Consider the following 17,304-nt stretch of genomic DNA (forward strand, 5'->3'; position numbering starts at 1 on the left):
AATACTGCACTACACACACCAATTCAGAGTTAATAATATATAACCTCAATTCACTAGTTTCTTGCCAATTTCCAGAGGCACACTCATTAAACTCAAAATGCTACACACAAGTCCTGCTTCGGTCATTCTCAGACCAGGACTTTATCAGGATTCTTTTAAATAGACTAACAATGAGGTCCGCGTCAGAGTAGTGGTTTGGTCTGTACATACAAGTACTGATGGCATAGTTACATGATATTGAACAAACACTACTCATACACGCTGGTTTACACTCCTTCACAGTCAAGTACTTTATTTGTATTAATGGTTTTTCTTTCATTAAAAAAATCATTTCAATATACAACACCATTTTAGACGAGACAATGCTGTTTACAACTAATTTCCGCTCAGTTAGGGATCATTCAGAACCTAGACAGGCAGACAGCAAGAGGACAGAACAAGACAGGGAGAGAAAGTGAAAGAGGGACGGACGCAAGGTAGAGAACTAGGGATATGAGAGGGTTAATTTGAGAGGGGTTTGGAAAGAGAAACTACAATTCTTAGTACAATGTAACAAAGAAAGCTAAATTAAAAGTCCCAAATAAAAAGTACAAGTTAGAAAAACAAATAGGTCACTAGCACACGGTTGTCCCATCATTCATCCATGCAGTAAAGCAATGTACACGTCAGCTTTCTCTCTTCCAGTCTTTTTTCTTTCTTCCACCAAACAAAATGAGAAAGGAACAATATTGATACAGTCCTTGGGTCCAAGGGGCAGGCCTGAGGTATCTGTCACTCAGTCAGGAGAAGAGTTGAGCCCCGGGACCCGCCTCTTTTCTCCACCCCAGGCCATCTCCAGCCCCCTCCTTCAGCCATTCAGTTCAGATTCCTTCATGTCCAGGCCTCTGTCTTGGGGGAGCAGAGTAAGGGGAGGTGGGGCTTAGAGTGTGACCTAATAGACTCCGCTCTGTGTGTGAGAGTATGTGTGTTTGTGTGATTTTCAGAGGGGTAAGGGGAAGTGCGTTTGAGCACTGACTGGCCGATCGGGGAGGGATGACCCCTCCACATGAACACCAGGAGGACAACAGAGATGGTGCAAAGAGGATGATGGAGGGAAGGGAGGGTGGGTCCTTTCCTTGACCTCTGACCCTGACACATTGACTTGGCAATCAGGACTGTCCTCGGACACAGACACACACACCACCGGGCCTGCCCTGCAGAGAGAGACGCACACACTCAGCACACTATTCATGTTATCTTGTAGGTGTATTAGATTTAGGTCAGTAGTCTCGCCACCAAGCAAAACATTTTGGAGTTGTACATGAGCTGCAGAGCTTACCCAAACAAGTGCTGTAGACTGAAGATCAATAGAATAAATAGGATGGCTGGCTTAAAAGGTAGAGTCAGCAACACATAAAGTAAACAGAAATATAGAGCAGACTTAAAGGCTTTGGTCTCTGCATGCTCCGTAATTGCATCACACCCTCCATACGAAGCCTCCGATCCCCTTTTCAGATCAAGCATAAATTGGCTTTTACGAAAATAATACGAATTGAGAGGCTGGTATGGACCCACAGCTATCATGCACAGATGTTTTTTTTACGTCTTGCATCGCACCCATCTGAAATATCTGCAGTTCATCCTGCTGCTACTGGCAACGGCATATTGATGAGTGTCAACAAATAAGACACTCAGAAAAGCCAACTTGTATTTTTCTGCGTGTGCACCCCATTTGCACAATTGATCCTGTTGGTGTGTCACTTCATTTACATGTCTGTAGGACAACATGCATGTTAGGGATGAGTTCAACTTTCTCAAAATCTATTAGTTGATGGTTGCTAGGGCCGATAGAGGAATCTATTACATTTCAGATAATTTTTGAATTTAACATATCCGTCAAAATAAAGTAAGACATAAGCGTGCATACTAGACATACGTCTTATCTATTGAAAAGCCACATATTTTGAATCAGATCCAAATCTGGTTTATAAAAATAAATATAAAATCAAATGTTTTGTTGTCATCTCCAGTGTGTGTTAGTTCTAGTGAGTGTATGCAGGTGTGTACTCTTCTGAATGTGTGCAAGTCGTGAATACCTGCTATCTGGAGATGTATGTGTACGTGCGAGAGGGCGACCGGCCCTCAGTCTGTCCATTGGTCGACACGTTCAGGAAATCCCAGATGAGGATGGTGTCGTCATGGGAACTGCTGATGATCTGGAACTCATCAAACTGTAGTCGGAATACACGCCCAGAATGCTCCTGAAAAACAATGTTCATCAGTATCTACAATAACTATCCTTATAATCATTGCCACAATCGCCATATTCTAGATCCAGGCTAGACTCACCACCAGTGTGCGCAGACAGAGGGTGCTGGCAGGGGCACGAGGGTCCAGAGCAGCTTGCAGGTCCCATACTTTGATTTTACTACAAAGAAAGAAAACAGACTGTATGTGTTAGGGACCAGAACAAGTAGGCATAGAAGTTGAAGATATACTAGCAGAATACATGAGAAGGCTGTTTGTTAACCAAACCCGTATGTCCAAGATTTTATGCTCTACAGGTGAATTACAGGAGAAGGTGATTCACTCAATCCAGTCCCTGAGGAGAATAGATGGGAAGCAGCCCCGTTGGGAGGGGCCATACCAAGTACTCCTGGTGACTGCCTTCGCGGTGAGAATAGCTGAAAGAGCTACCTGGGTTCATATCACACATTGCAAGAGGGTAAGACACACTGACACTGTCGAACAATCACAGAGTTAGGAGAAGAACCGAATACTAATAGGGTTCGGGGTTACCTCTCTAACAAAGATCCCCGACCCCGCCCTATCCTCCCTGTGTGTGTTCATAGAAGTGAAAGTATGGGCTAGCCTCTAGATGATGATGTGTTCAGGAAAGTGTTCAGGAAAGGGTGGGGCTTTACAGGAGTGCTGATTGGTCTGAGCTGTCTTCTTAATACACCATGACCCATCCGAGAATGCAGGTGGTGGTAACTTAACCCATAGTTTAGACGATGAGGATTTTGTATTAACCAAGCACAAGAGATCACTTGATCTGGATAAACAGGAAGTGAGAGTGGAGATTGGGAAAGATGTCTCAGTGGAATTCTATGTAGACCAAATGGGGTCTCTGTCTCCTTGGCAGTCTAGGACTATGAGGCATTATGGAAGATATCTGTGCAGGTCCCCGTGTAGTTCATGGAAACAGGTTCTAGCTCACACCCAGAGAGAGGGCTATATAAATCCACATACCCAGTATGGAAGAAGGTGGAGTATAGTGAAGGTGAGGGTTTTGGACTGTAATCCGGAGCGAGAGAAGTACTGCGTAAAGGTATGAATTACCATTAAAAACGTAAAGGAAGAGGATCTCGGGTTATGGTATGTTGGATTTGATCAGGTTTCGGTTGATACCCTAGTGCCATTCCGGGTAGAAGACGTTAGGGCAGGTGATAGCTCTATAGTCAGCCAGAATACAAGCAGAGCCCCTGACAAAACAGATACTGACAGCAGAGCCGTCCAGAGCCAAGGGCCGGTGCGGATAGTGCAGACGAAAATTCTTAAGGAAGTGATTGAGGTGGAAACTGGTTTTGGGGATTCTAACCTATGGTTAGAATGGATTCAGTATACAGCCAGATCAGTAGCGAAATAAATTATGCCTGCGCCACAGCAAAACCTCAGTTGACAACCATTCCCTTCCCATTTGATGGAATTGATACACCCAGGGGAATGGCCTGTATGGTAAAGCTGTTCATGAAGGCAGGGAAACCAGACAATGAGTTGCATTGATCTGCATTAACTGTATCCCCATGTGCCCATTACATCCAGACTTCCCCCTTTCACAGGAGGACATTATTATTGTATGGCTCGATACATCACACACGGATGGGACGTAGGGGAAGTAAGAACATGCAATAGGACAGAGAACATTACAACAGACAAGACAATGAGGGACCTGACTGGGTGGTTGAGTTCTGAGGACTTTAGTGAGAGAGTGGATGTTTTTTGATCTTTAAGACAGGGTTTTTATTACAATCTTCATAAAAAAACAAACAGGAAGTGTTAGGATACCTGATGTAGGCCTATAACAGTCATTGATGGATAAGGAATGAAAATACATAGATTGGTTTTGTGAGGTTGATTTTGAGTGACATTGACAATATTAATAAAAATGTGTAATTTTTGTAGTTAATGTTTAGGCAATAATTAACAGTATTTCACCCTGTCACTGAATAACATATGGAAATGTGTATGAATCATAGCAGACAAGGAACTGTGGCAGACAACTTATGACCACTGAATCTCCCCACCCAGAGAGGGGAGAAACTGTTGGGCTTGCAATAGATTGTGTAACATATGGCAGGATATGATAAGCAATGTATTGGTCTGGATTATTCTTGTATACAATTGATGTATAAGTGTGTATTATTTAGTCATTAAGGGTGGATTGTTAATGGGATTTATCTGTTAATTGAATGATTAGAATATTCCACCCTGAAACCATAAAATTGTATGGAATTGATTAGAATGTATAAAATTATAATCAATAAATGTGTAGTTCTAGTCAGAATCAGGGTCTTTATGGCATTTTAAACACAGACTGTCTGAGCAAAATTTGGCGCCGACATGACTAGAGATTTGGGAGAGAACAGGGAGTATGTCTCAAGGTCAAGGTCTCCCTGATCTCTGTTGGCTGGGTGTTGAGACATTATGTGTAGGATATCTACTGTTTGTGTGGAAGTATGTGCGTAGGATATCTACTGTTTGTGTGTATGTATGTGCGTAGGATATCTACTGTTTGTGTGTATGTATGTGCGTAGGATATCTACTGTTTGTGTGTATGTATGTGCGTAGGATATCTACTGTTTGTGTGTATGTATGTGCGTAGGATATCTACTGTTTGTGTGTATGTATGTGCGTAGGATATCTACTGTTTGTGTGTATGTATGTGCGTAGGATATCTACTGTTTGTGTGTATGTATGTGCGTAGGATATCTACTGTTTGTGTGTATGTATGTGCGTAGGATATCTTCTGTTTGTGTGGAAGTATGTGCGTAGGATATTTTCTGTTTGTGTGTATGTATGTGCGTAGGATATCTTCTGTTTGTGTGTATGTATGTGCGTAGGATATCTTCTGTTTGTGTGGAAGTATGTGCGTAGGATATCTTCTGTTTGTGTGTATGTATGTGCGTAGGATATCTACTGTTTGTGTGGAAGTATGTGCGTAGCTATAAAATATATGTCTTTGTATTCTTGACTTTAGAACGTTCTCTGAATAAACTGTACTAACCTTAGTCTTTGACTAATTATTGTTATACCCATGGTCTTACAAACCTCGGGATTGGTCAGAGCTATTGATTGTCAGTTATTATCATTGGGATAGAAAATTCACATGACACAGACATACTATCTTAACGACATAATTTAAACGGACCGCGGCCCAAAACCTGCGGGCTCTCCTTCACTGCAGCCAACGTGAGGAAAACCTTCGCAAGGCTGCCGGCCCAGATGGCATCCCCAGCCATGTCCTCAGAGCATGCCCAGACCAGCTGGCTGATGTGTTTACGGATATATTCAATCAATCCTTATCCCAGTCTGCTGTTCCCACATGCTTCAAGAGGGCCACCATTGTTCCTGTTCCCAAGAAAGCGAAGGTAACTGAGCTAAACGACTACCGCCCCGTAGCACTCACTTCCTTCATCAAGTGCTTTGAGAGACTAGTCAAGGACCATATCACCGACACCCAATAGGTCCACAGACGACGCAATCACACTGCCCTAACCCATCTGGACAAGAGGAAAACCTATGTAAGAATGCTGTTCATCGACTACAGCTCAGCATTTAACACCATAGTGCCCTCCAAACTCGTCATTAAGCTCGAGACCCTGGGTCTCGACCCCGCCCTGTGCAACTGGGTCCTGGACTTCCTGACGGGCCACCCCCAGGTGGTGAGGGTAGGTAACAATATCTCCACCCCGCTGATCCTCAACACTGGGGCCCCACGAGTGCGTTCTTGGCCTTCTCCTGTACTCCCTGTTCACCCATGACTGCGTGGCCATGCACGCAGAAGGAAGGCGAGGTCAGTACAGGTGCATCAAAGCAGGGACCGAGAGACTGAAAAACAGCTTCTATGTCAAGGCCATCAGACTGTTAAACAGCCACCACTAACATTGAGTGGCTGCTGCCAACATACGGACTCATCTCTAGCCACTTTAATAATGAAAACATTTATGTAATAAATATATCACTAGCCACTTAAACAATGCCACTTTATATAATGTTTACATACCCTACATTACTCATCTCATATGTATGAGGTACTCTATACCATCTTGCCTGCGCCGTTCGGCCAACGCTCACTCATATTTTTATGTACATATTCTTATTAATTCCTTTACACCTGTGTGTATAAGGTAGTTGTTGTGAAATTGTTAGATTACTTGTTAGATATTACTGCATGGTTGGAACTAGAAGCACAAGCATTTCGCTACACTCACATTAACATCTGCTAACCATGTGACAAATAAAATTTGAACAACAGTCTCCCAAGTCTTGTCAGTGGATAATCTCATTTTTGAGTTTATGAGCTGTACGGAATAGACTGGAGACGAAGTTAAGTTACTGGATAAACTGGAAGATCCATTACTCTGTCCTTTTAAAAAGTTTGACAAACAGCCTAACAGATTTATTATGATTAACTGGCCGAGACTGGGATTGAGATGGGGAGACCAAGAGTCCGATTAGCAGTGAGAGAATAACAAGGATAAACAATGGCCAAGTGTAGGATTAGAGTGAGGGAATAAACCCATTCAGGGTCAGATCTCCATTAGTAGTGAGACATCAGCTCAGGCTAACGCCTGCCACAAAGGAATAAAGCCTCTCACCCATCGTAGGCTCCACTAACGATCCTTTTGTTGTCGAATCGAATGCAGCGGACCAACTCTTCATGGCCTTCCAATACGCGCAAACATGCCCCACACTCAATATCCCACAACCTGAGGAGAAAAATGATCAGTGTTAGTTCAGTAACATTTGAGAGAACAGTCATGACAAATTATGGTTCATCTCCAGATTATAGTTCTATAAATATAGACCAGTGTAACACACACACGGCTGACCGATTTCGCCCTCATGAACAAACATACACACTCACCGGATAGTGTTGTCAGATGAGCCACTGACCACTAGTCGGTCTCTGTACTGCAGACAGGCAATGCCTCTCTTATGGCCGTTCAGTGTGCGAACAAACTCACACGTGCTGGTGCTCCACACCTGCAGGGGAGACAAGGAAAAACATGAGCAAACACACAACCCCATGGGGCCAACACAAACAGGCATTTGGCCTACATAATTCTTCATGTCGACAAACTTCACCTCTTGAAACCTCATCCTTATGGTTTTATTTCATTAGAATGCATCTGTACTAGTCACTGTCTGGACACACACTCACGTGTCAGAGAGAATTATACCGTGCTGCTGGATGAACACATTAATGTAAACACATACAGTACCAGTCAAAAGTTTGGACACACCTACTCATTCCAGGGCTTTTCTTTATATATATATATATATATACACACATATACATATATACACACACATATACATATATATATATTAGTAGAATACTAGTGAAGTCATCAAAAATATGAAATAACATGTGGAATCATGTAGTAACCAAAAATGTGTTAAATAAAAATATTTTTTTTTATTTGAGATTCTTCAATGTAGCCACCTTTTGCCTTAATGACAGCTTTACACTGTTGGCATTCTCTCAACCAGCTTCACCTAGAATGCTTTTCTAACAGTCTTGAAGGAGTTCCCACATATGCTGAGCACTTGTGGGCTGCTTTTCAATCCCTCTGCGGTCCAACTCATCCCAAACCATCTCAATTGGGTTGAGGTCAGGTGATTGTGGAGGCCAGGTTATCTGATGCAGCACTCCATCATGCTCCTTCTTGGTCATATAGCACTTAGACAGGAGGTGTGTTGGGTCATTGTCCTGTTGAAAAACAAATTATAGAGGTGTTTCTTGGCCCAAGCAAGTCTCTTGTCCTCAATGGTACTTATTATGGATCCATATTAGCTGCTGCCAAAGCAATAGCTACTCTTCCTGGGGTCCAGCAAAATTAAGACAGTTTATACAATAACATTTAAAAAAAAAAACACATTCACAACACACTGTGATCTCAGGCCCCAAACGCATGTCTACAGTCCTAAATCAATGTGTATGTATAGTAAGTATGTTACCATGTGTGTGCCAATGTTTGTGTTGCTTCAAAGTCCCCTCTGTTCCATAAGGTGTTTTTTTTAATCTGTTTTCTAATTTTACTGCTTGTGTCAGTTACTTGATGTGGAATAGAGTTCCATGTAGTCATGGCTCTATGTAGTAGTGTGTGCCTCCCATAGTCTGGACTTGGGGACTGTGAAGTGACCTCGTGGGGTATTTCAGAAGTTTACTAAGGGTTGGTAACAGGCTGATTGGTCGGCTATTTGAGCCAGTAAAGGGGGCTTTACTATTCTTGGTTAGCGGAATGACTTCAGCTTCCCCCCCCAGGCATGAAGTTACACGCTCTCTAGTAGGCTTAAATTGAAGATGTGGCAAATAGAAGTGGCAATATCATCTGCTATTATCCTCAGTAATGTTCCATCCAGATTGTCAGACCCCAGTGGCTTGTCATTGTTGACAGACAATTTTCACCTTTCCCGCACTGACTTTACGGAATTCAAAAGTACAACTCGTCTTTAATAATTTGATTCGATATACTTGGATGTGTAATGTCAGCGTTTGTTGCTGGCACATCATCCCTAAGTTTGCTTATCATGCCAATAAAAAAGTAATTAAAGTAGTTTGCGATATCAGTGGGCTTTGTGATGAATGAGCCATCTGACTCAATGAATGGAGCAGAGTGGCTTTTTTCCCCCCCAAAATGTAATTCTTCTTAAGGCTAGGGGGCGGTATCCTGAATTTCCAGATGACCAATGTGCCCAAAGTAAACTGCCTGTTACTCAGGCCCAGAAGCTAGGATATGCATATAATTGGTAGAATTGGATAGAAAACACTGAAGTTTCTAAAACTGTTAAAATAATGCATGCGAGTATAACATAACTAATATGGCTGGTGAAAACCCAAGGAAAATACATCCAGAGTTTTAGTTTTTTGGTCACAGGCGTTTTCAATGCAAGCCTATGTGATATACAAAAACAATAGCTCCCAGATTGCAGTTCCTATGGGTTCCACTAGATTTCAACAGTCTTTATCGAGGGTTTAAGGCTTGTTTCTTGAAAAACGAACAAGTAGTTGTAGTTTATCCAAGGTGTTCTCAACAGGAAATGTAGGCTTTTGGCCAGCGTGAATGAGGGCGCGCTCTTTGTTATTTTCCTTTTCTATTGAACACTGTTCATTCCGTCTGAAATATGATCATTTATTTACATATTAGGGTACCTGAGGATTGATTAGAAACATTGTTTGAATTGTTTGGACAAAGTTAACCGGTAGCTTTTTGGATTCCTTTGTATGCATGTTGAACGAGTGGATTATTGAAATCAATGGCACCAACTAAACTGACCTTTTTGGATAAAAAGAAGGACATTATCGAACATTCATTGTGTAGCTGGGAACCTAGGGAAAGTAAACAGAGGAAGATCTTCAAAAATAAAATGTGTTTATTTTATTGCTATTTGTGACGCCGGTGCTGGTTGAAAAAGTATTTATGTGGGGCGCTGTCATCAGATAATCGCATGGTTCGCCGTAAAGCCTTTTTGAAATCTGACAAAGCAGTTGGATTAACAAGAAGTTGAGCTTTTAAATTATGTTAGACACTTGTATGTTCATGAATGTTTAATATTTAGATTCTTATTTTGAATTTGGCGCTCAGCAATTTCACTGGATGTTGTCACAGGTGGACCGCAATCCCTAAGAGGTGCCCCAAAGCTTTTTACTATCATCCTTTATATAATTTGTTTCATAGTGTAGTTCTCTTTTTATTTAGTTCAGTCACATGATTTCTTCAATTTGCCGTACGTTTGCCAATCAGTTGGGCTGCCAGACTTAATTGCCATACCCTTCGCCTCTCAACCATACAATCTCTCAATTCCTCATCAATCCAGGGGGATTTAACAGTTTTTAGAGTCATTTTCTTAACGGGTGCATGCTTATTAGTAACTGAAATAAGAAGTTTCATGAATGCGTCAAGAGGAGCGTCTGGTTGATCCTCATTACACACCACGGACCAACATCTTCTTTACTTCATCAACATATGAATCAATACAAAACTTATTGTATGACCTCTTATACACAATATTAGGACCAGCCTTTGGAACTTTGGTTTTCCTATACATGACTATTATATTGTGATCACTACATCTGATGGATTTGGATACTGCTTTCAAGCAAATATCTGCAGCGTTAGTAAAGATGTGATCAATACATGTTGATGATTTAATTACTGTGCTGTTTGTAACTACCCTGGCAGGTTGACTGACAACCTGATTACAGTTTGAAGTTTTTTCCTGAGTGCACAGCTTGATGATAGTCGATATTTAAAATAAAATCACCCAGAAAATATACATCTCTGTTGATATCACATACATTAATCAAGCATTTCACACATATTATCCAGATACTGACTGTTAGCACTTGGTGGTCCATAGCAGCTTCCCACAATAATGGGCTTTAGGTGAGGCAGATGAGTTGAACCCGTAGCCATATTACGTTACAGGAATGTGGTTCTGAATATAGACCGCAACACCGCCTCGTTGGCATTTCAGTCTTTTCGGTAGATGTTATAACCATGTATTGCTACCAATGTGTCATGAAAAGGTATTATCTAAGTGAGTTTCAGAGATAGAATATGAATGTAATCTCTTTCATGGACCTTGTTTCTTAGGCTGTATGTATGTTAATATGAGCTATTTTTAGCACTTTTCTGGGTTGCTTGACTGTTTTTAATGTTTTACTGGGAAGCTTAGAGGTAGACTTACTCATGTTATTTACATTGGCGTTGATAATGCAGGGTGAGCTGCATAAAGTGGTCTACCTACTATTGCACACCACCTCAGTGCTAACAGTAACTCTGGTTTATAGGCTCATGATTACTGCTTACAATTAGAGGTCGACCGATTAATTAGGGCCGATTTCAAGTTTTCATAACAAATCGGTAATCAATATTTTACACCTTTATTTAACTAGGCAAGTCAGTTAAGAACACATTCTTATTTTCAATGACGGCCTAGGAACGGTGGGTTAACTGCCTTGTTCAGGGGCAGAACGACAGATTTGTACCTTGTCAGTTCGGGGATTCGTTTTTGCAACCTTCCGGTCACTAGTCCAACACTAACCACCTGCCTTACATTGCACTCCACAAGGAACCTGCGTGGCAGGCTGACTACCTGTTACACGAGGGCAGCAAGAAGCCAAGGTAAGTTGCTAGCTAGCATTAATCTTAACATAATCACTAGTTAAACTAGTAATATCATCAACCATGTGTAGTTATCTAGCGTGTCCTGCGTTGCATATAATCGATGCGGTGCCTGTTAATTTCTCATTGAATCACAGCCTACTTCGACAAACGGGTGATGCTTTAACAAGCGCATTTGCGAAATGTACCTAACCATAAACAAAGATGCCTTTCTTTAAAATCAATACACAAGTATATATTTTTAAACCTGCATATTTAGTTAATATTGCCTGCTAACATGAATTTCTTATAACTAGGGAAATTGTATCATTTCTCTTGCGTTCCGTGCAAGCAGTCAGGGTATATGCAGCAGTTTGGACTGCTGTGTGAAGCCCATTTATTCCTAACAAAGGTTGCAGTTAATTTGACAGCATTGTACATAACTATGACATAACATTGAAGGTTGTACAATGTAACAGAAATATTTTGACATAGGGATGCCATCCGTTAGATAAAATACGTAATGGTTCCGTATTTCACTGACAGAATAAACGTTTTGTTTTTGAAATGATAGTTTCCGGAATCTACGATTTTAATGACCATAGGCTCATATTTCTGTGTTATTATATTATAATTAAGTCTATGATTTGATAGAGCAGTCTGACTGAGCGATGGTAGGCACCAGCAGGCTCGTAAGCATTCATTCAAACAGCACTTTCCTGCATTTGCCAGCAGCTCTTCACTGTGCTTCAAGCATTGCGCTGTTTATAACTACAAGCCTATCAACTCCCGAGATAAGGCTGGTGTAACCGATGTGAAATGGCTAGCTAGTTAGCGGGGTGCGCGCTAATAGGATAAACAGATGTATTCGGTGCAATTAGGGGTACATAAATTAAGTTACTTACATTGTGTTTGCCAATGCCCCTAGGATCATGTAGATTTGATGCAGCATTATGACGACTCATTGTCACAATGGTAGGGGTTAACTGAGCTGGTCTTGGATCATTTACCAGTCATTGTTTCAACGCAGCCTTGAAATGTATGGACAGCGTCCAGGAGCCAAGATGATTTGGATGAACTCAGTCATTCCTGTAGAGTATCTTCTGTTTCCAGAAGGTGTCCAAGTCATCAATAAAACTGACTCCAGCAGAGCTACAGTAGTCTGTTAGCCAGATGTGTAATGCCAGCAGGCTGCTCAATCTTTCACACCTGCTGCCCAACAAATGGTACTGGACCTGAAATTATTGGCATTTTTTTTTTTTTTTTGTCTTTTAAGGCTAAAATCTGTTATTTAAAATCTATTTTTAAATGTTCCCGAGATAGTCCATGTGGGGTCAAACGACATCAGGAGGACTACGACAGTGTCAGCTCCCAGCATCTGCGGTAGAACAGTCGGAAGCAGCCTTGTTACGTCCTGTACTCGTGCTCCTTGGTAGCACAGGGTTTTTGGGCCGGGTCTCTCAGGCAGCCTTGCGGTCTGGTGAGGCTGGGAGCTCCGAGGATCTGAACCCGAGATAGAAGCCACCGGAGAGGGAGACATAACAGAGGATGAAGGTAACTCCGGATCCGATCTTGATTAGGAAGCCACCAAGGACGAAGGCGCCGGAAGCTCGATCCAGGGCAGCAAAGCTGTTTCTGGTCTGTCTCAGTTCCGGGCTCAACATCTACATGGAGACCCCTGTTGCCAGAGGATGCCTTCTTCGACTTCCACAGCGAGTGACGTACCTCCATGGCTGGTTGGTTGGGTCAAGAACAGTTCTGTTCGAGGGAAGGTGGAGACCCCGTCGGGGATGGAACCCTGCCGAGCACCGGCCAGTCGGCTGTGGAGAGCCGACAACAGCGAAACGTCCACCAGACCAGAGCAGCATTCGGCTACTGGGGTAGAAGAAAAATAAAAAAAGTAGGTGGGCGTAGGTTCCCAAGTAACTTATGTAGGTTTGCTACTTGCTTGCTAAGAGTAGCTAATTCGCTCCTGCAGTCCTCCGCAAGCAAGCAGTTGCTACATTGAAAGTAATTGCGTTCCACATTGTACCGGAACAAAGTAAACACAGCCCCTGTAACGCTGGAAATGTTCAATTAGCGGCCTCCATTTGAGACAGCAGAGCCAGCGAGGCTAGCTGGGTTTTCGCGTCTCTCCCCCTACACGGAATCTGGCAGGATCCTGGGACAGATAGCAACGCTTACAGCAATTTACCACAACAGAGCCCAAGGTTTCAAAATAAAATGTATAGAAAAACACGGCAGTTTTTAAAGCAAGGTCGTTAGTTCAGGTTTCAGCGTTCGACAGCGTGTAACAACAAAAAACATGTTGCGCTCTGATGTCGTACTGTCCTTTAGTAGAGGTTTCTTTGCAGCAATTCAACCATGGAAGGCCTGATTCACACGGTCTCCTCTGAACAGTTGATGTTGAGGTGTGTCTGTTACTTGAACTCTGAAGCATTTATTTGGCCTGCAATTTCTGAGATTGGTAACTAATTAACTTATCCTGCAAAGAGGTAACTCTGGGTCTTCCGTTACTGTGGCGGTCCTCATGAGAGCCAGTTTCATCATTGTGCTTGATGGTTTTTAAGACTGCACTTGAAGAAATTGTCAAAGTTCAAGACATTTTCCAGATTGACTGACCTTCATGTCTTAAAATAATAATGGACTGTTGTTTCTATTTGCTTTGAGCGGTTCTTGCCATAATATGGCCTTGGTCTTTTACCAAATAGGGCTATCTTCTGTATACCAACCCTACCCTGTCACAACACAACTGACTGGCTCAAATGCATTAAGAAGAAAATAAATTATATAAATTAACAAGGCACACCTGTTAATTGAAGTGCATTCCAGATGATTACCTCATGAAGCTGTTTAAGAAAAAGCCAAGAGTGCGCAAAGCTGTTAATGCAAAGGATGGCTACCTTGAAGAATATAAAATACATTTGGATTTAACACTTTTTTGGTTACTACATGATTCCATGTGTGTTATTTCATAGTTTTGATGTCTTCACTATTATTCTACAATGTAAAAAATTGTAAAAAGAAAAGAAAACCCCCTGAAATGAGTAGGTGTCCACTTTTGACTGGTACTGTAGGTATAATAGTAACACCCATGTTTTGGGTGTAGAGTAACACTCACTCTCCCAAACGCACACATTGCAGTCCCTCAATTATTTATTGGGGAATGTTTTCAGAGCACTTGGACGTTGTGTGTGGGAGGCAGCTCAGTACGCAATGCCTTAGCACGTCTCCCAGGGCGATGGGTGGGCTAACAAGGGTCTCTTTATTCCTGGCTGCCCACAAATCCACTGTCTGGAAGACAGGGGCAAGCAGGTACAGGGCTGGAGCTGGAGCTAAGACTAGGGTTGTGGCTGAGACTGGGGATGGGGCTGAGGTGAGGAGACATGCCCACAGTTTGGCCCTAGGAGGAGAGACGTCAGCTCTGAACTCTGGGTTTAGTCAGTGCTTCCCACAGCAAGCATCACACGGTGGGCTCCTCTATACTGTACTCTACTGGACACTTCACAGAACTGAACTCTAGAATGAGAGGATTTGGTAGGTTTGGGTAGGGGGCACTTCAAAGGCATGGCTGGCTTTTAATTCAAGTATCTTCTGTGAATGGAAGGTAACTAGCTTTGGATTAAAACAGCCATGCTCATACAGCGCAGGGGGAAAGAACTAAAGCCCCCCATCAATTTAACTTACAGGAAGTACCATACACACTATATGACAAGCCCAAAAAATTAAAGCCTGGTTAAATATAAAAGGCAGGATGTGCAGTCAGTAGACTCTGAACCATACAAAACTAGTGACTTTACAATGTTTTAGCAGAGTGCTGGAGGATCACTAAGACACATGAACTTAGTGATACCAAATGGTTGTCTTTGCAATATCTGCAACATTTACTGGCCGAACAAGATCTCTAAAGGATGTAAGACAGGATGTAAAAATATGGCTATTGAGATCAAGATGCACAGGATCCATTGGGTTGGACAGGTGCTGAGAGGATGTCTCAAGAAAGAATCCATAAAGTAGCGCACAAATGGACACCAGCTGTAAAATACAAGGAAGGCAGACCAAAGACAACAGACAGTGGTGGCTGAGCAGGATCTCTCAGGGGACCCAAGCTATAGCAAGAGACTGTAGTGGCAGAGATTGAGGTCTTAAGTCCCAATACAGACAAAGAAGACCAAGTCTTGTGTCACCGCAAAAGTACTAGAACATATGCTTGTTGAGATGGTGACATGCTTGAGGCTCTAGTGAGCTGACCCTGGGTCTTCGGGGCAGACTTGCCTTGATGGTACGATCACCGGATGCTGACACGATGTACTTGTCATCGAAGTCCACCACATTGACCGCTGCTCTGTGGCCGACCAGCACGCGGCGCAGACTGATGTCGGTGGGTGAGGCCATGTCCCACACGGCAATGGAACGGTCCTTAGAGCACGTCACCATCAGACCGTTACAGAACCGCAAGTGGAGGACCGCCTCATTGTGGTGGATCAGAGTGTTCAGCACCTCCCCAGTGTTCACATCCCACACCCTGAGACAGAGAGAAATCATCAATATCAAAAACAATATGACACTCTTCTCTTCAATAAAACAAGTTTTGGAGCTTCCTGGAGCACAGGTAAGAGGGCAGAGGACAACAGCAGAAGAGAGGGGGTCGTGCTGACCTGACGGTGGAGTCTGAGGAGCCGGTGACGATGACCCGCTCATCATACTGCAGACACAACACTGAGCCTGTATGACCCGTCAGGATCTTCAGACACTCCAGAGACTGCTTATCCCAGATCTACACAGACAAGGCGGTGAGACATTTTTATCTCAAAATATGATCTATAAAAAAAATTACTACACGTTGCAATGACACTTTGTAAGGCACTGTGTTCAAAATGTGGATCTTGTATTCAAAATATCCAGTAGGCATTAGAATATTCCCCCCCTTCAGTCAAGAATAAACAGGAACACCAACCTTAATGGAGTTGTCTCGGAGGCCGCTGATGATCTTGTCGTCGTCATACTGCAGACAGTAAACCCCCTTACTGTTCTCTGAACGACACTGGATCCGCTGCAGATTGTGCCGACCACACCTCCAGTTAGCCTCGATCGTCTGCATGGAGGGAGAGAGGCGTGGAGCCAGGTCAGTGAATGGGAAACACAGGAAAGATCAGTGAGAGTAAGGTTAATGAGAGGGCAAGGGGAGCAGCAGCAGAACTCACCTCTATGTCCTGGATGATTTTGGGGTAAAGTGAGCGGTAGTAGGAGTTTGGTGGGACTTCTGTGGTTCGATTTTTGAACAGGTACTTCTCCCTAGGAGAGAAAAAAAAAAAAAAAAGTGAATGTGTGTTTTTTATTTTTTTATGCACAAATATATTCATCTCAACAACATCAATTGTCTTTTTCTAAGGTGAGGACACTTGGATACAGTTTTAGAAACAGGCTAACATGTAGGTTCTTGAAAACAAATGGAAAGACATTGTGATCTATGGTGACCCAGCCAGTGGTCCCAGTCCGTACTCACCACTGGTGCCTCTCTGACAAGCCTTTCCAGAGAGGGTCTGTACGGACCATACGCTCTATGAGTTTCTTCCACAGCATGCCCTCTGAGATGACCCTCTGCCACTCCTTACACACCAGCTCTGCCGAGCAGAGAGAACGCGCATCCAAGAAGGACAGGATGTTCTCCGCTATGTGGTCCAGACCCTGAGCTATAACCACAAGGAGAGACAGTGCAACAGTTTAACACAATGATTAGACGTATGTGTGTATTGCGAATGTTTGGATGAACTGAGTCTGTAAAGCGGTTTCCCTTGGAGCATGCAGTGGTGGTTAGGTGATATATTATGTGTATGTGCATTCATTTGGGCCGTTAAATACAATTAGCTGTTGAAAGTCTTTACAGAGTCATTATTATTATTTTAAAAAAACTAATCCAATCTCCATT

At 42.7% G+C, this 17,304-nt stretch overlaps 1 protein-coding gene across 2 annotated transcripts in view; it reads right to left on the bottom strand.

Moving 5' to 3' along the window:
* Positions 1-265: 265 nt before the first annotated feature.
* LOC110537224 (F-box/WD repeat-containing protein 11) overlaps positions 266-17,304 on the bottom strand; it is a 35,746-nt gene continuing 18,707 nt past the window's right edge. The window contains exons 4-14 of one of the 2 annotated variants that reach the window (XR_002475589.2): positions 16,882-17,068; positions 16,580-16,670; positions 16,333-16,470; positions 16,034-16,152; positions 15,651-15,900; positions 7,130-7,248; positions 6,861-6,971; positions 2,329-2,407; positions 2,076-2,240; positions 1,319-1,368; positions 266-1,193 (exon numbers count right to left, since the gene is read on the bottom strand). Coding sequence is in view for 1 of the 2 variants with exons in the window: in XM_021623104.2 (XP_021478779.1) it covers positions 2,079-2,240; positions 2,329-2,407; positions 6,861-6,971; positions 7,130-7,248; positions 15,651-15,900; positions 16,034-16,152; positions 16,333-16,470; positions 16,580-16,670; positions 16,882-17,068 (1,256 nt within the window). In the remaining variant the exon portion in view is untranslated. The remainder of the gene's footprint in view (positions 1,194-1,318; positions 1,369-2,075; positions 2,241-2,328; positions 2,408-6,860; positions 6,972-7,129; positions 7,249-15,650; positions 15,901-16,033; positions 16,153-16,332; positions 16,471-16,579; positions 16,671-16,881; positions 17,069-17,304) is intronic. The other variant, XM_021623104.2, reaches the window with a different exon arrangement.

The sequence above is a fragment of the Oncorhynchus mykiss genome, chromosome 12, assembly GCF_013265735.2.
Source record: "Oncorhynchus mykiss isolate Arlee chromosome 12, USDA_OmykA_1.1, whole genome shotgun sequence".
NCBI classification, from domain to species: Eukaryota; Metazoa; Chordata; class Actinopteri; order Salmoniformes; family Salmonidae; genus Oncorhynchus; species Oncorhynchus mykiss.